Source organism: Gossypium arboreum, chromosome 1, assembly GCF_025698485.1.
Source record: "Gossypium arboreum isolate Shixiya-1 chromosome 1, ASM2569848v2, whole genome shotgun sequence".
Taxonomy (NCBI): Eukaryota; Viridiplantae; Streptophyta; class Magnoliopsida; order Malvales; family Malvaceae; genus Gossypium; species Gossypium arboreum.
Window position 1 is genome coordinate 52,693,859 of NC_069070.1, and position 25,674 is coordinate 52,719,532.

The 25,674-nt window shown below is 32.5% G+C and overlaps 1 protein-coding gene across 3 annotated transcripts; it reads left to right on the forward strand.

Moving 5' to 3' along the window:
• Window positions 1–9,593: 9,593 nt before the first annotated feature.
• On the forward strand, window positions 9,594–22,195 carry LOC108483063 (DNA polymerase lambda). 3 transcript variants are annotated; one of them, XM_017786250.2, is made up of 14 exons: window positions 9,594–10,155; window positions 10,240–10,377; window positions 11,274–11,603; window positions 11,788–11,878; window positions 11,961–12,091; window positions 12,316–12,378; window positions 12,569–12,748; window positions 12,847–12,900; window positions 17,781–17,869; window positions 19,810–19,900; window positions 20,512–20,592; window positions 20,901–20,968; window positions 21,676–21,760; window positions 21,837–22,195. In XM_017786250.2, exons 1-14 carry the CDS (start codon window positions 10,045–10,047, stop codon window positions 21,933–21,935), a joined length of 1,611 nt encoding a protein of 536 aa, XP_017641739.1. In that variant the 5' UTR covers window positions 9,594–10,044; the 3' UTR covers window positions 21,936–22,195. The 3 variants fall into 3 exon arrangements, with proteins under 3 accessions (XP_017641739.1, XP_017641741.1, XP_052884709.1); XM_017786252.2 differs by having other exon boundaries at window positions 11,292–11,603; XM_053028749.1 differs by lacking the exon at window positions 21,837–22,195 and having other exon boundaries at window positions 21,671–21,760.
• The last annotated feature ends 3,479 nt before the right edge of the window (window positions 22,196–25,674 follow it).

Consider the following 25,674-nt stretch of genomic DNA (forward strand, 5'->3'; position numbering starts at 1 on the left):
GTTAAATTAAAAAATGACTTTGGGTACTTGTACCCACTGCCACCCACCATAATCAAATTTGTTATTAACTTTCAACCCCTTATAATTTAGTTATTAATCTTTTATATACAGACTATCTTCTTTGCTTGCTTAGTTGCTTTAATTATCTTCTGATTCTTGTCACTATGGATTTGGAAATTAAAAATATATTAAATATAAAAATGTGATTTTTAATAGAAGTTATTTTAAAATAAAATGTGAAATTGATACCAACAGAAAATTTTAACACGAATATTTTATGGCATCATCAATAATTCAATTTTAACAAAATTTGATAAATATTCAGCATAATTAAACAATTCAATAATATAAATAGTACAAAATGTGGAATTTAATTCAATAATATAAATAGTAGATATAAATTTAAAAAAAAAATTGAAGTCTGGGGGAAGTAAAAGTTTTAGGAGAAAACAAAAGGAAAAAAATTAGAGGTTTAAGGGAAGTAAAAGTTTCGGAGAGAAAATAAAAAAAAGTTTTAGAGGTTTAGAGTGAAGTAAAATTTTTTGGGGAAAGTAAATAGGTTTAAGAGGGGATTTGAGGGAAGGGAAGTAAAAGAGCTTGGTATTTAGTTTATTTGAATTTGAAAATTCAACTCGATTCAAACTTGAAAGTTAAAAAAAAAATCGAGTTGATTCGATTAATTCTATTCGAATAATTTAGTCGAATCATATTTTGCTCACCCCTAGTGGAATTAAAGAAATATGTTGTTTTTTTTAATATTTAAATAAGTATTTTTTTTTTTATATTTACTAGGATACAAAAGTGAAAACATATGCTGCAGGACATACTTTCAACCACGTAAGCTGAAAATGCATTTTCACTTAAAATTGACAACTTAACTTTTTGATTAAATAGTTAAATATTAATGTTTTTGTCTTTTAAATCCCAGGTTCAATTCCTCTTGTACTCACATTTGTATTTTTTATTTCATTTTGTTTTAAGCTATTTTTTAATTTTTAATTAATATTTTAAGACATTAGTTTCTTTAGTTAGATGGTTAGATAATTATAATTTTATCTTTGAGTCTCAAGTTTGATTTCTCTTATATGCATTATGTATTTTTTATTTCATGTTGTTTCAAGTTCTTTTAATTAATGTTTATAATTAATAAATATATTGTTTTTAAGTTTTTTAATTAATAACTCTTTTATTTATAAAATTAAATAATAAATATGTAGTTATTTTTAAAAACATCAACTAATTCTTTAGACATATTTTTCTTTATATATAATATTTATATGTTTTATATTATAAAATCAAATAATTATTTCAAATATGTAAAATATTTCAAATATCATTGATTTTTCATCTACATTGTGGGTATGATATTTTAAATATTTTTTGTATATGAAATATTTCAATTAATTATTTTAAATTCAAATACAAAAACATATAATATGTCAATTTACTACACTCATGATACGGATTAAAAATAAATATTACGCATATAAAAATTATATTTACTAAAATGATGATATTTGCAATAATTATTTGATTTTATAAATAAAAGAGTTATTAATGAAAAGATAAATTTAAAAACACTTGAAAACAATATATTTATTAATTATAAACATTAGTTAAAAAATTGATACGACGTGAAATAAAAAATACATATTAAAATGTTTATATGAGGAATTGAACCTAGAATTTAATAAAATCACAATTATCTAACCATATATAACCAAAAGAGCTAATGTATTAAAAATATTAATTAAAAATAAAAAATCTTAAAATAACATGAAATAAAAAATATAAATGTGAATAGGATAAAAATCGAACCCATTATTCAATGATAAAAACACTAACATTTAACCTCTTGACCAAAGAAGTTAAGTTATTAAATTTTAGTGAAAACACATCCTATAGAACACATCATTAAGTTAACCTCTCCAAAATCATCGTATTCCAATAAATGTAAAACAACAACAACATATTTCTTTAATTCCACATCATTTTAACCCATTTTTATTCATAGCCCTTTATTAGTTGGTTTTATATTATATATAAATATGTAAGAAATATTTTTGTAAATATCTTAGTAGACAAATAAATCTCAAATCGTGCTAAATAGGTCATATATGTCAAAAAAAAGTTTATTGGTTAAATAGGTTGATTTTTTTTTAAAAAATTTAGAGAAATAGGTCGTTTTTGGAGAAAGTGGGGGAAAACGCATTAATTTGTATTTTCTGACTTTTTTAATATAATTAGTTTTGTAACACTCCTTACCCGTACCCGTATCCGACACCAGGACAGGGTTCGAGGCGTTACCGGACTAAAACAAAACATTCATACTGTAACGCCCCAATTTTCGAGAATCCTGTGACTGTTGGCATAGGTTTAATTATGTTAGTGGGCCTCTAGAAAGCCCAAGCTTAAGATAGAACCCGCAATTTTAGTTAATTTTGTTCCATAAGAAAAAGGGGTGAAATTATGAAATAGGACCTATGTGAAAATGTTTGAAAATGCTATAGGCTAAATTGAAGTGGCCAAATAAATAGGAGTGCAAAATAGGAGGATTTACATGACAAACCTCCCATTTTACATGAAGTGGCCAGCCATCATATTGTTGTAGACAAAATGTACACTTGATATCCATAATTTATGGTACAAATTGATACAAATTGATAATAGGTTAGGTAAATGTTTCATGATAATAGGTTAGGTAAATGTTTCATGATAATAGGTTAGGTAAATGTTCCATGATAATGGGTTAGGTAAATGTTTCATGATAATGTGGGTTAGGTAAATGTTTCATGATAAGAATTTCATGTCTTTTGTATTAAAGAATTAAATGGATGAAATATGAAGTTTTATTAAAAGAAAAAGGGGTGAAAAGAACAAAGTTTTGTCCATCTTTGTTCATCATAGCTAAAAGTTAGAGAAGAGAAAGGAGAGGAGAAAGCTCTTGAGTATTCGGTCATTAGGAGGAGGAAAATTGAAGGTAAGTTCTTGGTATCTTGCTTCTATTTTGAGGTTCATGAGTTCTTCTTGATTCTACCTTAACTCTTGAAGTATATTTTGATTTTTAGTTGTGTTGTGAGCATTTAGTCATGAATTAAAATGAAGGAAATGGTTGTTGTTTCATGTTCTTTTGATGAAAAATGGAAGATAGGTGAAGTTGAGCCAAACAAATGAGCATGCATGTGCCTTAGATGTTAAAGGAAAAATCAGCTAACATGTTGTGCTTTAAAATGATGAAATGGAGATTATACTTAAGTAAAATCATAGATATGTGATGATTGATTGGTGATATACATGTTTAAATAACAAGCATGTAAGATAGGTGTATGAAAGAGTGATTTGGTAATAAATCTGCTTGGGACAGCAGCAGTAACGTGACTTTGGAAAATCACCAAAAATTGTGGGAGATGAATTAGAAGCTGGATAAATTATGTAATTAAAGCTTAATGAGTCTAGTTTCAAATGAAATAAACTAGAACATGTTTTGAATTCTGTACAATGAGAAATTTGATTCGTAATGAAGAGTGGTCAGATTAGTCAAACAGTGAAACATGGGAAACTTTGAGAAAATTCTGGTATTGATTGGCTAAACCAAAAATTCTGAAAATTTTATGGAAAGAAGATATATGAGTCTATTTTCAGGGAAAATTAACGTCACTTGATTTGGAGTTTCGTAGCTCTAGTTATAAATGATTTAATGACTGTTGCTCAGGAAGACAGCTTGCAGTGAAATTATGATTATGTGGTAAACATTGACACAAATTTGTTAATGAGTTGCTTATTGTTTTCTTATAAGCTTACAATGATCTGTAGGTGTGGTTGGCCGAATATTGTAAGGGGTTAATATGTAGTTTGTATTTGAATAGTTAGATGAACGTGTTAGTAATCCAATTGTAGGCGGTTTGTGTGCGGATCTCGTCAGCATATCGTCGCAAACAGGTGTGTAACTAACACCCTCTTTCTTAGTCTAGATCGGCAAAAGCCGAAATGCCGAAAACCGGTATTTTGTAGATTTGCGAGTGTGCGAATGCTTGTGAGGTAAATCGATTAATGTTTTTGGTAAGCTGCAATGTTTGGACTGCAAAGTGCATGATTTCTGTGCCCTCGATATTTTTGGGCTCAATGGGCCAAAATTGGAATGATAGGCCAACGGGCCCAATTCGGTAAGAACCCTCGGTACGTGATTCTGTAGTACGTGAAAGGTAGGAATATGCATGAAAAACCCTAAAATAGATAAATTACTGAAATACCTTTAAAAGTGGAAAATTTACAGTTTTACCTTTAGGAGATAAATTACCGAAATACCCCTAGGTTAAATTGACTTAAATGCATGTTTGATCGTTGTTATTTATCTTGCATGCCATGTTGTTATTATCGATGCATGGGATTGGGATATTGACGGAGGAAGTACTGAAAGTGGCTTGTCCACGATCTTGGAGGCTTTGCCTCAATTTATCGATAATCGAGCGCAGAATTTCAGAATCTGTGGAGTGTTAAATTTGGGTGGGTTGAGCTATCCCCACATGGAGTGTATGGTGGTACGGTGGAGTGTAGTGGTTGGTGGGTTGAGTAGTCTCCCAAATGGGCTTGCATATGTTTACTGATGTTGCATGTATTTTGAAATGGGCCTATGGGCCATATCTTGTTATCTGAATAAGGGCTAAGGCCCGGTTTATTATAATCTGAAAAGGGCTCGCCCAGTACCACTATTACCCAAATGGGCTTGCATATGTTTACTTGATGTTGCATGTATTTTGAAATGGGCCTATGGGCCATCTCTGTTATCTGAATAAGGGCTAAGGCCCGTTTATTGTAATCTGAAAAGGGCTCGCCCAATACCACTCATTACTCGAATGGGCTTAGGCCCAATAGGCTTGAGTGACTTGGGCTTTGAATGGGTTTTCCTTACACACCGAGTTTCCCTAAACTCACCCTTTTATTTTCATCCACGCAGAAATCCCCAACCATAGTGGGATTGGAGCGTGAGGGAATTCGGAGTGGCCACCGCTCGAAAGTTTGATTTTCTTACGTGAACTGAACATCCTTTTATTTACGTTTGAAGTTTTGGGTTTTAAATGTAATAAGGCCGCTTATTTATTTTTGATGGTTTTAATATGTATTACTAAGATAGGTATTACTTATTTTAACTGTTGAAATTGGATAGCTTTAGGGTGCGTTTTCAAAAACAACAGTTGATTTCAAAATAACACGACAACAAGCAAAGCTTCCGCAATGAAAGTATTTTCCAAAATTAATCACTTTTCCTAAAAATGACTTAATCAAATCGGTTTCCTAGAAATATTCATGACATTAAGGTGTGGCAATGGCGGTATGCATGTCTAGGATTGGATCCGAAGGGAGCTTGGTACTTAAGCAGTCCGATGGACTCACCACCTTCTTTCCGGTTTCCTACCTGGTGCACAGCTTCCATTCACTTTAATCCGTAATGAATTAATCTTTTGAACATCAAGTACGATTTTCTGGACTTAGAATGGAAATTTTTTTTAACGTTTTTGATGTGGCATGCCGGATCCGATCATAACTTCTGGGCCGGGTTTGGGGTGCTACACATACAAAACCGAGCCATAAAATTTCGCCCAATTTACAACCATTCATACACAAGCATATTGTCCCTTATACGGGCCCATAAAGCCCAAAACATACATTGGGTGTGGTTCGGGACTAAACCGAGAACTTTTGGAACTTATACAACACTTAGATAATTTTTTTATTTTGAAGGGTCACACGCCCGTGTGGGTAGGCCGTGTGATCACACAAGCCGGTATGGCTTGGGACACGCCCGTATCTTCAGCCCGTGTAACTCTCTGTTTATGACGTCATCAACAAAATAGGGTCACACGGCCAAATCACACACCCGTGTGCTTAGGCTGTGTGGTGAATTAAATTTCAAAAAATTAGGTGCAAACTTCACAAGGCCTCGGCATACGCGCATGTCCTGAGGCCTTGTCCTCTACACGGTTGAGACACACGGTCATGTCTCTGCCCGTGTATTTACTATTGAGTATTTTGTTTTACCTAATTAGGGTGCAAATGACACATGGTCGAATCACAAGCCTATGGGGTAGACTGTGTGTCACACACAGTCTAGACACACGCCCATGTGTTTACCAGTGTGAACAACTTTGAGGCTATTTTCCAAGCCTTTTGTCACCCTCAATAACACATGCACACTTACACATCTCAATGACATCTTACATGGCATAAATGAGCAGTTACACATCCATAAACATGGTTCATGCATGTCAACTTCTTATCAATTATACTTGCTCAAGACTCCATATTTTATTTAGACCAAGCTTACCAAATCACATGCAATATGTAACATCGATTTACTTCCATTTTATACAATCATGCCTTAGTTGTTATTATGTCAATTACTCACAATTCCATCATCAAACATCCATGATCATATCCACAATTCATCCGTGCCAAATGAATTTAACCACATCATGAGTGACCTTAGCACATGCATGCATATACGAATAGGATTACATCCCCATAATTAATATGAGCCATATCTCATGGCCATATACAAAATGAATCATCAAAACATTATAAGCCAACACATTTGGCTAAACCAATATGACATATAACAAAAGACCAAGTCCCTATACACGCCATACTCAAAATACTTGAATTTACTATACCCAAAAGATTAGTTTGATAGTGTGAATCGAGCTCCGACGTCCTTCAATCCCTGAGCTAGCTTGGCGATACTATAAGAAAATGGGAAAAAAAGGGGGAGTAAGCATAAAGATTAATAAGTTTGCATGTAAATAATTAACAACATTAACCATGCATTATTATACCCATAACACAATAATATTTATCACAATGTCATCAAGTTTCATAAGTACATTTTAAGTGATGTCATTTACATATTGTACAATAAAACTCATGATCATAATTCATTCAGTCACTTCTTACCGAGGTCTTATCCATTCATAATTTCAATATTTATGAGCTTTGGGTACATACCTGTACCCTTTCAACATGATCATACCTTGTCATCTCTTTGACATAATCTTTGGATTACCCATTGAACCACTTGGAATACTAAAGGATACTCGGGAATTCTCATACACATAGTAAGATGCCAATAGCATATCCCAGATATGGTCTTATATCAGATCACAGATCGAAGCCATAGCCCAACTATAGTCTTACACGATGGCTCATATCGATGCCATGCCCCAGACATGGTCTTACACGAAATCATATATCGATGCCAATGCCATATCCCAGATATGGTCTTACATGGGATCACATATCGATGCCAATGCCATGTGCCAGACATGGTCTTACATGGGATCATACATAACCCTAATGTCATGACATTCGTATCCTAACTATTCCTAAGGTTCAATTGGGATTTTGAGGTATCAATTCTTCGTCGAATCGTCATCGAGTCATCATTAATCAAATCCATAGAGATAAATATACATTTCATGCAATATCAGAACATCAAATACATGATAACATGATGTTGAATTATTTACACATGAACTTACCTCGGTACCAAAATATGCCTAACTATTCGATTTAGTCCACAACCTTGTTCTTTCCTCGGTTTAGGTCCGGACTCTTTTTTTCTTGATCTGTAATAGCAAATTTCACTTATTTAATTATCACCTTATTCGAAACAACCCATAAATCATACTTTGGCTAAATTACAATTTTATCTCTAAACTTTCACATAATTACAAATTTTCCCCTAGGCTCATAAAATGAAATTGTTCATTTTCTTTATTACCCAAGCCTAGTAGAACTTATAAGATGCTTAGATCAACCCACATTTCTCATTAAATCATACGTCTTACTACTCATTTTACAAACTTTACAAATAAGTCCTTTTTAGCCATTTTCACTAGAAATAACTTAATAAAAGATGTTTATCACACATCAAACATTCATATTCTTCCGTTAAACATTAGAACACATGCATGTTATACATGGGTCAAATTTTAAACATGAATCCTACTTCAAAATATGGCTAGAAATAGGTAAATCGGGTTACGAGGGTTTAAAAAATTTAAAGAGCATTAAAAACGGGGCTAGGATGCACTTACTATTGAGCTTGAAAGTTGAAGAAACCCTAGCTATAGAACCCTTAGAAATTTCTGCACACATGAAGAAGATGGACACAAATTTTTTTGACGTATTTTCCCTTTTTATTCTTTTATTAACCAAATGACAAAAATGCCCTTAAAGCATTTCTTTCAAAATTTTCCTATTCATTCCCATTTTTATCCAAAAATATGAAAATTGGTCAAATTGCTATTTTAGGACCTCTAATTTATAATTCAAAGCTATTTCATACTTAAAGCTTCTAGAATTTTATATTTTGCAACTTTTGCAATTTAGTCCTAAAAGTTAAATTGAACACTTATTCACAAAATTTCTTCATGAAACCTTTACAGAATCATGCAATCATTCCATAGACCTCAAAATATTATAAAATAATTATTTCTACTTTAGATTTGTGGTCTCGAAACCACTATTCTGACTAGGTCCAAAATCGGGATGTTACAAGTTTGTTTGGTCAGATGGTTAATTATTAATGGTTTTGTCCTCAAGTCTCAAGTTCGATTCTTCTTCTACTCATATTTATATTTTTTATTTCATTTTGTTTTAAGCTTTTTATATTTTTAATTAATGTTTTTAACATATTAGTTCATATGGCTAAATGGTTACATTTATCGTTGAGACCAAGTTCAATTCTCCTTTTCTAAATACATTTGTAATTTTTATTTCATGTTATTTTAAGCTTATTATTATTATTTTAATTGATAAATATATTATTAAAAATATGATTATTTTTAGTAAATATAATTTTATATGTATAATATTTATTTTTCAATCCATATCATGAGTGTAGTAAATATTAGTATTATGTATTTTTGTGTGTATTTAAAACATTTCACATATAAACATAATAATATTTGAAATAATAATTGAAATATTGCACATATAAAATTATTTGAAAGATCATACCCACAATGTAGATGAAAAAATAATGATATTTGAAATATTTTACATATAAAAATAATAAATATATTTGAAATAATTATTTCATTTTATAATATTAGAAATAACTAAACACATGAAGAAAATAGACATTTGACATATAAATATTATATAATAAGAAAATATATAAAAACAAATTAGTTGATGTTTATATTATATATAGAGGAGTTATTAATTTCAAATATTTTTAAGATAATGATATAAGCAATATATATTTTATTATATAATTATATATTAAATATTTAAGTTTATCAATAAAAGAATTATTAATTAAAAGAGAAATTAAAAATAAAAAAATTGAAAAAAATATTTATTAATTAAAATTAAAAAAAACTTGAAATAACTTGAAATAAAAATCATAAATATATTTAGAAGAAGGAATTGAATATGAGTCTCAAAGATAAAATCATTATTATTTAAGTATTTAACCAAAAATAATAATATATTAAAAACATATTAATTAAAAATATAAAGATTTTAAATATAAAATAAAATAAAATAAATATGAGTAGAAAAATAATCAAACCTAAAATAAAAATAACAAAACAACTGATTAAGTACACTATTTCATCCTCTTTCTAAAAACAATGAATTTCCAAAATTTTTAAAAATGCTATGTGACAATTATAAAAGGATTTCTGAATACGGAGTTAATTTAGCCCTCAAATCGATTCAATTATTTTTCTAAATTCACCCAACCTCTCCATCTAACTCGATTCTTTTAAAAACATATTCCAGATTGGGTCGGAGGTCGAATTCGGATATATGTATATATTTTGCATACATAGAATTTTCGAGAAATTTCTAAAACAAAACTCTCTATTGTTCTTGTTCTCTTTGTATTTCGTCCTTCTATTTTCTCGTTCTTCTTCTCTGTTTCTTACTTATTATCTCAGACTACTATCTAATTTCGGTTTGACCCTTTTATCTTTTTCCCTCGTACGGTCACATACCTATTCTATGAAGATTGCTGAAAGAACCAGAAGATGAAAAAATATGGCACCCAAGCGAACCAAAAGAAAGTCTCCGTCCCTCGATCCACAAGGAATGTTCGCCGGTATGACGGTTTTCTTAATCGAAGATGGCGTCCAGTCTGTTCGTTTACAGGTCTCTTCACTCTCTATTACCATTACCATAACATCCCATTTACTTGGCACCATTTTTATATTGTTTCCTTGTGATTAATTCTAGATTTGGAAGCAAAAGCTGGTACAAATGGGAGCTAAGGTCGAGACTCAGTTGTCCGAAAAAGTCAGTCATGTTTTTGCTATCAGCTCAGATGCTCTTTTTCACCACGTCGATGGCGACCGATTGGCTCGCTTCAAAGGGGTCAGTACTCTTTCTCATCTTTTAATTTGATAGTATTTCAAAGATATCATGGAAAATTCCTTGTTATTGCTAACTTCTGTAAAAATTATATTAACTTTTGCCTTTGCTTGGGGAAAATTGCAACCTTTCTTTTGATTAAGAATCACCTTTTTTTCTTTTCTTTTTAATTTGCTAATATTGCATTTGGTAAAATGTATCACAAAGAAGGAATTTGAATTCTTTAAACTGATAAAGAACATGTGATTATTACTTTAATGGTTATTTTAAAAATTCATGAATTCTTTAGGTTGTGTTTGGGAATTTTGATTTCAAAGAGAAAAAAAAAAAGATTTGATAAGTTGTGTAGATTGTATAATAAAACACATGCAAATGTAACATTAATGATGAATTTTCAAATTTATATATTTAATTTAGCAGTGTACTTGAAACTCTTACAGATATTTGTGAATTTGAAATTCTTATGTGTATGCCTTTCTAATGTATAAACATATTGAATCTTAACTAATATACACATATTATATGTCTTTCACTCCCGCAAAGTATATAAACAAAGGAAATTGAAATCCAAATTTTGGAATTCATTTTTAGAAAAAAACAACATTGTGGTTTATTTGAAGAACTTACTGGCATTTGTGAATTTGAATTTATTAACTTAATCTTATTATACCGTTTAAAATATATAGGAATTGAACTTCAGGTAAATTGTATATAGTAACATTTAATTCTCACAATTTATATAGCAAACAAAATCCAAATTTACTCTTTCACATCCTTCTTCCAAATTACATAATTATCATTTGAATAGTTACTTTTGAATGAGTAGTACATATGTTGAAGTTTATCCCTAAGGTGCTTACTTGAAGTAGAAGCTGTTTTGCAAAAACTACTTGTTGCAGCATGTTCTTTTGTATCAGTGGTTGGAGGAAAGCCTGGCAGCTGGTGAAAAGGTTTCTGAGGATTTCTACATTCTGAAAGTGGATCCTGAAGGGTTCGATATATTTGACAAGAGTTTGAAGCCTAAACTAGCCAACAGGAATTCTTCCAGCTATGATGAACATTCACATTGCAAAAGAATGAAATCCTCACATGAGGAGACAAAACAAACTAATGAAGAAAAGAAAGGGGATATAGAAACAAACTCTGTATCTTGGGCATCAAATACTGAGCCCCACTCTCCCAGCTCCCTAACTAGCAGTCCTGAAATATCTAGTACTCAAGATAAGGATGTGAGTTCCCTGTTCCATTGTTAGTGCAGATGGAAATTGCCTATTGTCGCCATTCCTTTTTTTTTTTTTTTTTTTCTGCTTAATGCAATTAATAGCCTTAAAAATTAGCATCTTAACAGCAAGGTGTATGCTTTTAAGTTTCATGTTTTCATCCTTGTAAAATTATACTGTGCTTGGCAATTAGGTTGGCATGCAAACATCTTTTCAGTACAGTCCGCCAGATTTAAACAAGGGCATTACAGAGATATTTGGGAAACTTGTCAACATATATAGAGGTCAGACTTGGTTTTGCTTCACATGTACGCCACATGTTATTTTTTGAGGATCTAATATGTGATGGTTAATTTCTACCAAAAGCGCTGGGTGATGACCGAAGATCATTTAGCTACTACAAGGCAATTGCAGTTGTTGAGAAATTGCCCTTTAAAGTTGAAAGTGCAGATCAGGTAAAAGATCTGCCTGGAATTGGAAAGTCAATGCAAGATCATGTAAGTGTACATGTTTGGGGTTCAAAATTTTGCTTGCAGCATTTGTTGCCCAGTTTGGTTGACTTGTTTTAATTTTCACATTTAAAATTTTTCCTTGAAAGGACAGTAATTTGGGACAGGGCATAGTGTAGATGACCAGAAAATGTTCCGTCTAAGCGATTTTCAAACACATATAGACCTTTTAGTCTTCTGATATTTATCCAGGCCATTGGAATATTATGCAGATTCAGGAGATAGTGACTACCGGAAAGTTATCCAAGTTGGAGCATTTTGAAACTGATGAGAAGGTAAGATAAAAAGTTCTTTTTCAATTGACTTTAGACTAAATTTCTTTTTCTTTCTTTGGACTTATTTTTACAAAAGAAGTCTTCTTTACAAGGATTGACTTGCATGTATATCTGGTGGTATATTTTATGGAAAGGAAGTGCCTTCTAATATTTATTTACCTTTCAACATTTTCTTTTCAATCTTTTGCAGGTAAAGACAATAACTTTGTTTGGTGAAGTTTGGGGAATTGGTCCAGCTACAGCCCTAAAATTATATGAGAAAGGACATCGTACATTAGATGATTTGAAGAATGAAGATTCTTTAACAAATGCTCAAGTGATAGGATTGAAATATTTTGATGATATTAAGACAAGGATCCCACGGCATGAGGTCTGACTATATGTTCCTGCCAAGTGTTTTCCTGACAGAATTTTCAGGTTTATCCCATATTTTTATGGAAATATTTTATGTGTTTTCTTGTTGAACAGGCTCAAGAGATGGAATTAGTTTTACAGAAAGTAGCAGAAGATATCTTACCTGGGGTGAGCACTCAAAGTTTAGATTGAACTATGATGCTTTAGACTTTGAATATAGTGAAGCTATGTCCTATCGGTAGAAAAGTTATCTGATGATGTGCCACTATGTATTGTACATATATAATGTGTTTGCCTCACAAATGCAACTAATATCTTCCTTTTCTACTTTTGTTTTCCCTCTATGCAAGAAAGGGCTTGATGAAATTAGAGATGAATACTCTAATATATTGAGGAAAAACTCACTCAAAGTTTGAGTGAATCCTTGCACTACTAATCTGACTTTGGATCTTTCAATTAAACCATTAGCCTTATATTTGATAGTAAACACCCATTTGCAGCCAATCATTTTCTGCCTCTCAGGAGGATTAACCAGTTTCCATGTCTCATTTTTTTTGCTAGAGCTCGCATTTCTTCAATCATAGCCTTTTTCCATCTTAGATCAGTCATAGTTTCTCTCCAATCTTGTGGAACAGACATAGAGAACAAGGACAAAGTAAAAGATATTTAGGATTGGGATAAGGAATCATAAGAGATAAAGTTAGAGATAGGATGTAAAGTGCAAGTTCTAACACTTTTTCGCTGGGCTATTGATAATTCTAAATCAATAGCAAATTCAGGTAAAGAAGACTCACCTGACAATGAAGAGTCATGGCACAGATTAGATTGTATGATGACATCTTCTTTCTTGCCTTTTCTAGTGTATGTTCTTCAATCAGGCCTATTCAACAACCTTCCACTAGTCTTCTCTTGAACCAAAGTTTCTGCTGGAACTAAATGCTCCCTCGAAAGAGTAACAGAGAAAAGTGTCTTCTCTTCATTTTTAATAACCTCTCTCTAAAGAGATGGTTGTGATGAAGAAAAGTAGGATTCATCTTAACGAAATGTTACCTCCATATTTACATAATACTTTTTAGATGGTGGATAATAACCTTTTGTGTGGGAGAGTATCCAGTTTGCTCCCATGTCGAATATGGGCAAAGCAAATACAATCAAAGACCTTGGTGAAATCGGATAATCCGTTTTGCCCTGTAAGATTTCTGTGAGACATTTAAAATTAAGGACTCTAAGAGACATTTGATTAATGAGATAAGTAGCAACTAAAATTGCATCCCCCCAGTAAGGCTTTAGGAGGTTCGTAGTGAATATAAGTGATCTAGCAACCACCAAAAGATGTCGATTTTTCCTTTCGACAACACCATGCACTTGTATCAGGACAACTGGTCTGTTGTAGAATCTCATATGATTCTAAATAATCATTAAAGTTATTCTTGGTTCCATTATTAGTTTGCAAAATCTTAACCTTAGCACCAAACTGAGTAGTAGTCAATTTATGGAAAGAACGGAAATACGAGAAAACATCACTTTTGGACTTCAATAAAAAAACCCATGTCATCCGAGTGCAATAGTTAATTAATGTAACAAACCAACGATTACTAGGTAAAGAAGTAAGGCGAGTAGGGCCCAAACATCAGAATTAATAATCTCAAAAGGAACAATACTTATATTATTACGTAAATGATAACTATTTCTTGTATGCTTAGCAAACTCATATGCATCACAAACTGAAGAATCCAACTGAGTTCTTGAAAATAAAGTAGGAGACATCTTGGCAAGAACAGTAAATGATTGATGTACTAACTACCTATGCCACTAAATTATCTCCCGGTTGACATCTTTATTCTCTCCAAATAAAGTTTGAGACATACTTGACGATCGACCTAGAAGATATAAGCCATCACACAATCTACCACTACCAACTGTCTTCCTTGTCTGGAGGTCCAGAAACACACAATGATCAGGAAATAATTCAAGTTTACAATTTAAGGCTTTAGTGATAGTACTAACAAATAAAAGGTTAACAAAAAATTTAGGGACATGGAGGACGGAGGATAAAGTGATATTGGGAGTGCAAACAATAGAATCTGTTCCAGATACGGAGGTAAGGGAGTCATCGACTATTCACATACTATTTTTAGATAGATAAGTAGTATAGTCAAATAAGCTTTTGTTTGGCCCTATCATATGTCTATTCGCACACTATTTTTAGATGGACAAGTAGTATAGTTAAATAAACTTTTGTTTGACCTTGTCATATGTTTATTCTCATCGGAATTAATAATCTAAAATTCAGAAGTAGATGATGCATTTGAAATAATACCTGATTCGGCATGATTAGACTTAGCACCTGAGCTAGAGTCCAATTGAGACGAGATGTCGGAGATGTTGAATCTCGTCCGAGGTAAAACTCCCAGTATAAGTGGACTTGTCCTTTATTGTCACAAAGTTTGACAGATTTGCTTGAGACTGAGAATTACTCCCTCACTTTCCACCACGACCTCGAGCGGGGCGACCATGTAACTTCGAGCACAAATCTTTAGAGTGCCGAGGCTTACTACAGTAGTCCCATGTCAAGTGATCCTTGTTTGATTTACCACTCGATGGGCCATCCTAGTTAGCAATGAGGTCAACTTTCTCATTAGGTGGATTATAGAGCATAACAACATGTCGACTCTTCTTCTATTGTACATAAGAGTATGCCTCATGGAGAGAAAGGAACGGAGTTTTGCCAAGAACTTGAACCCGAATCTGATCATACTCTGTATTCTACCTAGCCAAGAAATCAAAAACGCGCTCCTCCATCTTTTAAAATTTCCCGGCATCACTAGTACAAGTCACCTGAAAAACTTAATAATAATCAAGTTCCTCCCACAAGCCACTTAATTCAACAAAATATTGAGAAATCGTTAGCTCCTTTGTTTTGTACCATGGACTTTATTACGAATCTAAAAAACTTGCGCATCATTCCCAATACGAGAGTAGGTGTGAGCAACAACATTCCAAATCTTTTCCATGGTATCAAGCAACAAATAAGTTTTGAAAATATGAGATTGCATAGAGTTGATAAGCCATGCCACAACAAGATAGTTCGCTGAATCCCATTGACTAAAAGTTGAATCAATGAGTTCAGGCTTCAATGTGTTGCTGGTGATGTATCCCTACAATCCACGAGCCTTGATAAACAACAAGTAGGACCTTGACCAAGCAAGGTAATTATGTCCATCAAGCGTAACAGGACTAATTTGCAATGAGGGATTATTGGTTGGAATCAGAAGCTTCTCGTCTTTCAACATAATGCTGAAAAAATTAACTAATACCCAAAAAAAATCTGCTTGAAAAAATTATAACAAAAACCACTAATAAAAACACAAAAGAGATCCCACACAAAAAAAACTTAGCTGAAATACACCACCAATCAGAGGAGAATGATCGGAAGGGAGCAAAGAGCATTGCGATGATGTTGGAAAAAAAACACGATGGCAACAGGTGAAGGCCACGCGCGGCACGTGAAACAAAGATGCAGAAGCTTGTGACGGCATGTGAGGCCCATGTGTGGGTCTTCTGGTCACCGGACTTCAGGGATTCGCCGGTGAGTGGATGCCGACTCCAATGGTGGGGCCGGTGAGAGAGAAAATTAAGGCTAGGGTGGAAAGTACCAATGTTTCTATGGTTTTTGGAACGAGCTTTGAAAATCAGGAGAAAAATTTATCCCAAAAAACGGATCAAACATCTGATACCATGATGAAACTAGAGGTGAATACTATATATTAAGGAAACACTCACTCAAAATTATGTATTTCTCAGAAAAATGTACATATATATATCAATGAAGCATTGAATCATGTAAGGGAAGAATATCTCTAATTAGAATCTCTAAAAATCCGTTATAATTCCTAAAGGTTAGCTATTCAATGCTGTCAAATAAATCAAAGATCCTCAACAGGGCTACTCCAAAAAAAAAAAAAAACTTATGAAATTAATAATAAATGCTTTATATATTGGTGCTCTGACCATTATATGTTAATTGAGAAATAAAGTCATTTGGTCAATTATTCATTTTGTTTTATAATTAGGGATATACTTGAACTGTCAAATCAATACATCGCCCAGCTCAAAGTTGGCTGATCCAAAATCTTGAGACTTTAAATTTGGTTCGAGCTTGACCGAGCTTCATTTGTCTTTGCTTGAACCCCACTTGCAATTTACTTGAGCCATTGAAGCTCGACTTGTTTGTGTTTGGTAAATTGTAAATATGTACATTGAACACTATTTTTGCACATGAGGAGCCTGACTTGTTTACACCCATAATTATAATGGTGCAGTTGCCTATTACTTGAATTATTTTTGAAAATTTTAATGTACACTTAAGCTTGTCTCTTAGCTGTAAGAGATTCATAAGGCATGAAACATTTGATTAAATTGTACTTCAGCAGTATTGTTTCTTGTACTGAAACCTAGTGTGTTCATGAAATAAGCCTGCAACATCATATTAAATCAACTTTACTTTTGGAGTTTTTAGTTTACACATGAAAGGGAATGATAGTAGCTGCTAATCAAACTCTAGGAAAAGCAGCCTCTGTTAGTCCCACAATCAGCACAAGCATCTAATCTATTAGGGAACTGTATAAACATAAGAATGGACCTGTATTGCAAGTTCAGAAAGGCAAAAACTTGAGAGGATTGGATTAAATCCCATTCCCTCAGTCTGGATCAACTTGTTGATGGTAGAATGAACTATGTTCTTTAATCAAAAAGGTCAGGGAATTCTAGTAGGTTGTAGGATTTCCTTTGATGCGTCATCTGATTGGATTTTAGGAATAGGGTTCTACTAGGACTAAATTGCAAGCAGATATTATTGTTGTTTAATGGTATTTGCACCTACTGGAATCTGTTTTTAGAATAATATATGCTGCTATTTGACTTTATATGTATCAAGATGTATATTTCACAGCCTTACCTTAAGCAGCAATCATGTGATTAGACATTATGTCATTGGCTTAACAATGTCTATGTGAATCCTTTAATTTTTTCTGATATTTCTCTTGAAGATGGTTGTTGTATGTGGGGGATCATATAGACGTGGAAAAGCTTCCTGTGGAGATTTAGACATTGTAATTACACATCCTGATGGAAAAAGGTTTAAATTCTAATTCCTTCTTTGGCTTCTGTCCTTACTTTTCCTAGTTAATTGATTTTGTTTAAAAATCTAATTATTCTACTTATCTGCTTCTAAACTGCATTCTACTAATCATTTTAAAAAAGAAAAAGGACAAGTATTACATGTTTAACTTGTTAACTCTATTAATTAGCTATGAAGTAAAACTTAAGTGGGTTTCTGTTATCTGTATTGCTCACATTGCTGTTGATATAATCACATGATTGTTTTCCTTGGCATCTGGACAACATATTCGTCTGAATGTCGTAAAGTTGTTACCAGTTCCAAATCTCCTGATCCCGGGAATGAGAAATACATTGTGTTAGATGATAATAAATATATAAGTGACCTCCTGGCAAAAGTCAACGCAGCTAAGGATCAAAGCAAAATATTACACTCGAACTCGTATTAAAGAAGAAGCTATAGAGGATCCAATGTTTGTGTAGCTTTCCTATTTTCAATTACAACATGATTACTTTTGGGAGATTATCCTGTTGGAAGAGATGACGCTGTGCAATTATCTACATTACAAATTTTTGCTGAGATTGGATTTGTTGGTAGCCCTGAAGCATGCACTGATAGGAATACTCTCCTAGAACGAGTCCTTAGACAAATTGTAATTGCTTGAGCAAGACAAGAGTGGGAATTGAATATTATTTCTTGTTACCATTTAATGGAACATCTTACAAAAGATAAGGCAAGTCAACAATTTCTACTATCAAGGACATTTCCTTATAGGAGTTCAATTTCTTCGGTGTTCGCAAAATTGATGATCCAATTGGACTTTTACCTGGACAGACAATTTTGGGTATCAACAAGCTTGGGGTTCACCTTTTTCTTACTGTTCCCGAGGAGTTTTTACAACAGCTAAATTAAGAGAATTGATGCAGTTTGGCAGCAGCAATGCTGCTGCATTTTCAAGATGTGAGTTGCTGGTGTTCCTCGTGTATTCCTATTAAACAGGGGGAAGACATTTATATTGCTCTTCAAGCGCATATAAATGATGTCATGTACGTCATTACTCAAAAATCTTGGGTTGTTGCTAATGGCTCTGTAAATGGAGATGTTTCGAGCTATTTTGAGCCTCCTAGTCTAGAATTGTACAAGAAACGCATGCAAGATTTATCAAAAGCTGTTGAAGAATCTCAAAAGAACACTAATCAGTTGTTGGGTGAATTGCACAAGAAGCATAAACAAGAGTAAAGAACACAAGAATAAAAGTTTTCTCGTTCGAATTAAGTTTTCCATCCTGGGGAGAATAATGCATGCGCTTTTAATTTTAATATTATATTATTTTGTTATTTGTCTTATATTATGGACGGCTAGGATTATAAGATATCTATAGGATTTAAATTCAGGGCTAAGATTATTAGTTATTTTTAAGGTTTAATTAGGAATAAAACTTTAATTGCAAGAAAGCTTAGTAACTTGCAAGAAAGTCTAGTATAATAAATTGGAAGCTTTACAACCAAGAACATTATTATTCTTATTATTGTTTTCTTTGAATTATAGAGAGAAACTAGAGATGTTCTCTATAATGCTATGTTTTCTGGAGTTCCAACTTCTTTTTACATTTTTCAGTCTTAATTCTATTGACCATGTTTTCTCGTGCAACCACATCAGGAAGGCTCCACGTTAATAAATTATCTAGTGGTTTAGGCAAGATTATTATTATCCTATTAATAAGTTGAATGGCTTTCTACGTATGATTTCCAGTCTGTAGCTGCATCCCTGAGTTCAGTTTCCTATGATATTTTCCTGCAAATATATGTTCAAAAGATGTGGTCTGTTTTCATTTCTCCTTTTTCTTCCTAACTCGTATATATCAATATGCGTATTACCTGTTGTGGTTTTCCTACTCTCTACTTAACAATTTATGGTGTTAGTTGCAACAAATGGGATTGATTGCTTTCTGATTTCAGCCATAAAGGTTTTCTGCAAAATTATGTCAAGCGGTTAAAAGAGATGAAGTTATTAAGGGAAGATTTGATTTTTAGTACCCATAGTGAAGAGGTAAATGTTTTTTCTATTGTTTGTATTTACTCACGCTATACTGATGATGAGGGCAGTCATGCATGATGCGCTAATATGTACTTGTAATTTTAGGCTTGTCAGTTCCCTGAGTTGCATACAAGAAACATGCTTCTACTAAGCAAATAGTGGCAAATTATAATTGCTCCTAGTTGGGTTGTGTAAGGTTACAGAATGATGGCCTTTTATTAGTGTTTAATACCAAGATATTACCTGTTGTTACAAGACTTGCAGAGTCAACAATTTATAGATAGCCAAGTTCAATTACAAGAAGTTAAATGCTTTGTTTGGTATAAAATAAACTGATGAGAAGAAAACCTAAAAGGTGATACTGAAGATTTTAGACTTGGTACTTTCTATGAAAAATTCAATTGCAAAAGCAAAATTAGCTAACTTGATTCTGTTGAAGACTGAAGTTGTAATTCAAGTTGCTTATTTGACTTTTCCGATAGGGTAGCTGTTGTTTATTTCTTGATTTTAGTACCAAATACTTGATGTCTGATCTGTAATGTGTTGAATTTTCTTGACTCCTGTTCTAATGTTTCCTAAATTTCATTGCATTTCATCTTTACTTCTCTATGTTATGCGAATAGGGTACTGATTCAGGTGTTGATACATATTTTGGTCTTTGCACTTATCCTGGACGAGAGCTCAGGCGCCGCATAGACTTTAAGGTAGCTTGTTGATCTTTATACTGTAATCAGAATTATTCATGAAAATGGAAAAAAAGAAGGATAAGATGGTTAGTAACAACGATTTCTCTTGCATTTTAGTGAAATGTCATCATTGCATTCTTATTGAGCATGATTTGCTTAATTCGTGACATTGCTTTCTCAGGTCATGGAAAACTTCTTTATTTTTATCTTCTTACTAGTCTTATCAAGCCATGTTGAATTTTATGCCATGATTATTCTCATGTTATAGTTTGCAAGTTACAGTATAATTCAGTAATTTGCTTTGATGCTATATTTCTACTTTGCAGGTATATCCGAGGGACATATATGCATTTGGACTAATAGCATGGACTGGGAATGATGTGTTAAATAGAAGGTATATTCATTACCAAAAGAATGAACTAGTATGAGAATTAGCTTGCTGTTGGTTTTTGTGGTTTTGGGCATTATCATCATGCTAACATTGCTTGTTTGAACGTCAACATTGGATTGGTGCAATACATTCAAGATATACTATTTATTGGATGTGACATACCACTTGTTGGTATAATTGTGTTGCTAGCTGATGGATGGTAATTTTATTGTAGCATATATGAGTATTCCTTGTATGGTTTTTGCTGATAGATAGTGTTATCAACAAATGCTGTTGAAATAATCTGATTCACTAACATTGCTGGGTCTTTTTTGGTGTCAAAAGTCACTTCCTACCGTTTGTAGCTGAATGTGTCTTATATACTATTAGACTCTCCACCTTACAAGTTTAGTTTCTATAACTGGGTATAGAGCTAATTTACTTCCCGTTCCATTGGGTTACCTGCTCTATGCTAATTTCACCTGCCTCTTGTATCTGAGTGAGGCTTATATTGTTATTAGAACCATTTTGTTATTCTTTCTCCCTTGCAAATCTAAACGAACCATGTTTATGTTACTATTCATACAATGGAAGAGATTTCTTGATGGCATTATGGAGGATTAATGAGTTATGGTTCATATGTATTTTCTTTGTTTGTTTCTTGATTGCATCTCTTAATTGTTGCGAACAAGCAGATACATGTAGACGCTGACATCGATCCTTTAGTGCAGGTTGAGACTGCTAGCAGAATCTAAAGGATATAGACTTGATGATACAGGTCTGTTTCCAGCTACTCATGGTTCAGGCAGTAAACGGGTAATTTTTCAATTTTGCTGTGTTAATTTAGCTAAATCTGTGTTCTGTGGATCAATTCATGTGAATTCATTTGTAGGGTTCAAGAGGTACCGCAAGTCTGAAATTGGAGACCGAGAAGGAGGTGTTTGATTTTCTGGGATTTCCATGGCTTGAACCTTATGAAAGGAATCTGTAAAAAAGCGTAGTTGCATGAACTTGTGATGCAGGTATGCTGCAAAGCATTTCATCCATAGGAGACAGAAATTCAAGTTTTGCCCTACTGTGGAGGCAGCTGAATGCTGTCCAGTTTGGAGGGTTTTGTTGACAGATTCGTGTCCATCAACACTCCATTCTTGCTGTCTCGTTTTGTTTCTGCGTCACAGCCTTGTTTGGCAAAACTAATGCATATTTATGTACATTAATTCCCTTGTAAATGGTAGTACACAATCCAGAAAATGGTTGTTGCTTCGAATTCTCACACAACCAAAAACCCATAATTAGACAACATTTTCGTTCTTTAATCGGTTACCAGGCATGAAAATAAATGAACATTGTTTCAAAAAAAAAAAGAAAATTGGGATGCTTTTGTGATGAATTTGTTGTCCGGAAAGGAAGAAGTTAAGGGGCTGCATGAGGAAACTTCGGACTCAACAAGGACTGTGTAGAATTAGAAGTATTTATTGCATCAGGTCGGGTTTAAATATGATACTAATCTATTATATGGTTAAGCTTGGTTTGGTCTAAAAGGTAAATGTCTATTGATTATATGACGATAGTAGAGTCAAAATTTTACATTGGAAATTAAAGTATGAATAGTAAAATTTTAGTAAAGATTAAACTTAAATTTCGTGAAAGATTAAAAGTGTAAATTTATCATTTTAGAAAAGAAAAGGGCAAATTTAGAAAAAGAAAGGGTAAACATTTGCAAAATATTTATTATGAATAGATGGTTATGATTTGATAGATGGAGCTGGAAAATTGAGATATGAACTAGATTAATTAAAGTGTAATTTTTCAGTTTATGGAAGAAGAACTCAAATGCAATTTTTTTTTTACTTTTAATAGATATTTGAAAACATAATTATAATATTAGAATACCTAAATGTTGAGGTGTAAAGGAGAAAGAAATTCGTAGAAATTAAGAAAAAAAATGTGGTGAACTTTGATTGGTTGATAATTAAAAGATTAAATTGAAAGAAAAAAATATAGATTTTTCTACATATTAAAAGGGACAAATGGAAGAAATAGAAAACAACTAATAATAATAATAATAATAATAATGAAAGAAAGAAAGAGAGAGAGAAAAACAAAGAAAAGAAAGGAAAAATCGAGAAAAAAGGAGATTTTTCCATCGTTATAGAAAGGTCTGTTGGCTGAGTTTTGGGTGAGTGTCATGGTTTTGTTCAAGAATATCTTTAGAAAAGGAAAAAAAAAATCTAATTTATTCGATTTGGTCTCATTTTAACTTAAAATATTTGAAATTTTCATGAAATTAAAATGAGATTTCACACCAAAGCCTGATTCAAGAGTGTTCTTTTAAACGAAACATGGAAGCATGACGAGGAAGATAGAAGTGAGAGAAAACATGGGTAAGTTGCTTAAATTATTATATTATATTTATTTAATTGTATAATTTGATGTGAAATTGTAAGAATTAAGTATGCATAATTATTTTTCTATGTTTAAAGTGATGAAATGTATTATGTTTATGTATGAAGTGAATGATGAATGATATTATGAAAAATTTGGCGTTGAATAATTAAAAGTAAGAAAGTGAGGGTTATTTTACTATGAATATTTGAAATTGGAAATAGTTATTCTAAATGATGGACTTGTGTAGTTATTATGTTTGAAGTGGTAAATATTTAGTTTTACATTGTTTGGATGAATATATATATGTATGTATATGTATGTATGTTAAGTAGTTAATTTGATAAAAAATTGAAATAAGGGCTAAATTATAAAAATTGAAATGTTAGAATTATGAGAATTGGGATGTGAAAATATAGAATTTAGATGCATAAATTAATTTGTATGATTATAGGATATGAAAATTGAAAAGAGAACATTGATTGATAAGATTCAAGGTTACAGGGACCGAATTGTAAAGATTATAAAATTTGAAAATTTTGGTAAAAGGGACTTATTTTTAAATTATGGAAATTCTGGGCTGTTTTTAGAATGAATAAATTATTTTTTAAGGATTGAATTGTAGAACAGTGAAAATTTGGATTCTAGGGACTAAATCGTAAAACCTACAAAATTGGAATTTTAGGAATTATTTTGTAAAAACTGTAAAATTTGAGGAATAAAGGCTTTTTTGTCAACCCAGAAACATTTAGCTTTAAATTTGGATATTATAATTATATACTTGACTCCATGAAATATTTGATAAATAATTATGTATGAAATTAAATAATAGAAATTTGAAATTGGTAAGTTAGAATGGTTATGATTTGTATGTGACTTGAAATATTTGTTTAAGATTAATTAGTGATGAAATAGTGAGAATATAAATTAAAATTTAAGGCTATGGAATAAGCTCGAATGGTGGATATATATATAAATTTTGATATACAATACAAAATTGAATTTCAAAGGTTGAAACTGAGTCCAATTAGGGAGCGTTCGATCGAATCGAATGAAAAAATTTCGAGTTAATCAAGTTGGCGAATCTTATTTTATCATTGTAACTTGATTTGATTTTTTTTCGAATTTAGTCAAGTGAGATGGAATTCGAATTGAATCAAATCGGATATATTTGTTCGAGTTAAATTAAAAAAATGACTTCGAGTCCTTGTAGCCATTGCCACCCATCGTAATTTCATTTGCCCACCATAATCAAATTTGTTATTAACTTTCTGATGCAATCCTAGCAGCATCATGTTATGACACAACTCGACGTCAATGAGATTGACCTAAACACGAGGGGCCCATGTGCAAAATGAAATTTAATTTCAGTTTGTTAACTTGTGTGGAGGTTTTAATTGTTCGAGATTGGGGTGGAAACCATTGTTGGAATAATTGAACAATCACGGATGTCCACTCAAGTGTTCCATGCAACTTGAAACAAGCTCATTTAGCTCGTTTATAGCTCATCTTAGCTTATTGAGCTCCACATTATTTGTTTTTAGCTTGGGCATCAAGTTGCTGGAATATCTAATTTGGTTTAGCACAATTATAGCTTTCTTTAGTTTATGCATTTAGTTGCTGGAATAAACTTAAATAATATTTAGTTTAAGTATTAAATGAGTCTTAGTAATGTGTTTAGCTATTTTAGTTTAAGTAATTAAGTTGTTTTAATTTTACTTAGTTGTTTAAATAATTTCGGCAATTAATATGTTCCAGCTTAATTAATTTGCTACAGCCATTTAATTTGTTTAATTGTGTTTATAGGTGAATTAATAATTTGAACCAGCTATTACGTGGGTGGGCATTTAAAGAGAGGAATTGTAACACCCCTCGCCCGTATCCAACGCCAGGATAGGGTTTGAGGTGCTACCGGACTTAAACTCAACCAATTTTAGAAAATCGGGCCATAAAATTTTGATCAATTTAAGACTTTTCATTTCATATGCAATCTGTCCCTTATTTGGGCTTACGAAGCCCAAAACATACAATTGAGGTGGTTCGGGACCAAACTGAGGGCTCAAGAAAAACTTAGAAAATTTTATGCTTCAAGGCTCCACACGCCCGTTTGGGTATAGCATACACGCCCGTGTGCTAGGGACACGCCCATGTCCTGCACTCGTGTGACCAATTTAATTTCCATAATTTTTCATAAACAAGTGCAAACTTCACACGACCTGGACACACGCCCGTGTCCTTTGCCTGTGTCCTTTCAGACGGCCACAACACGCCCGTGGCGTAGTCCATGTGAAAAAACCTGGGTATTCTGTTTTTGACGACAGCATCGCACGACCATGGTACACGCC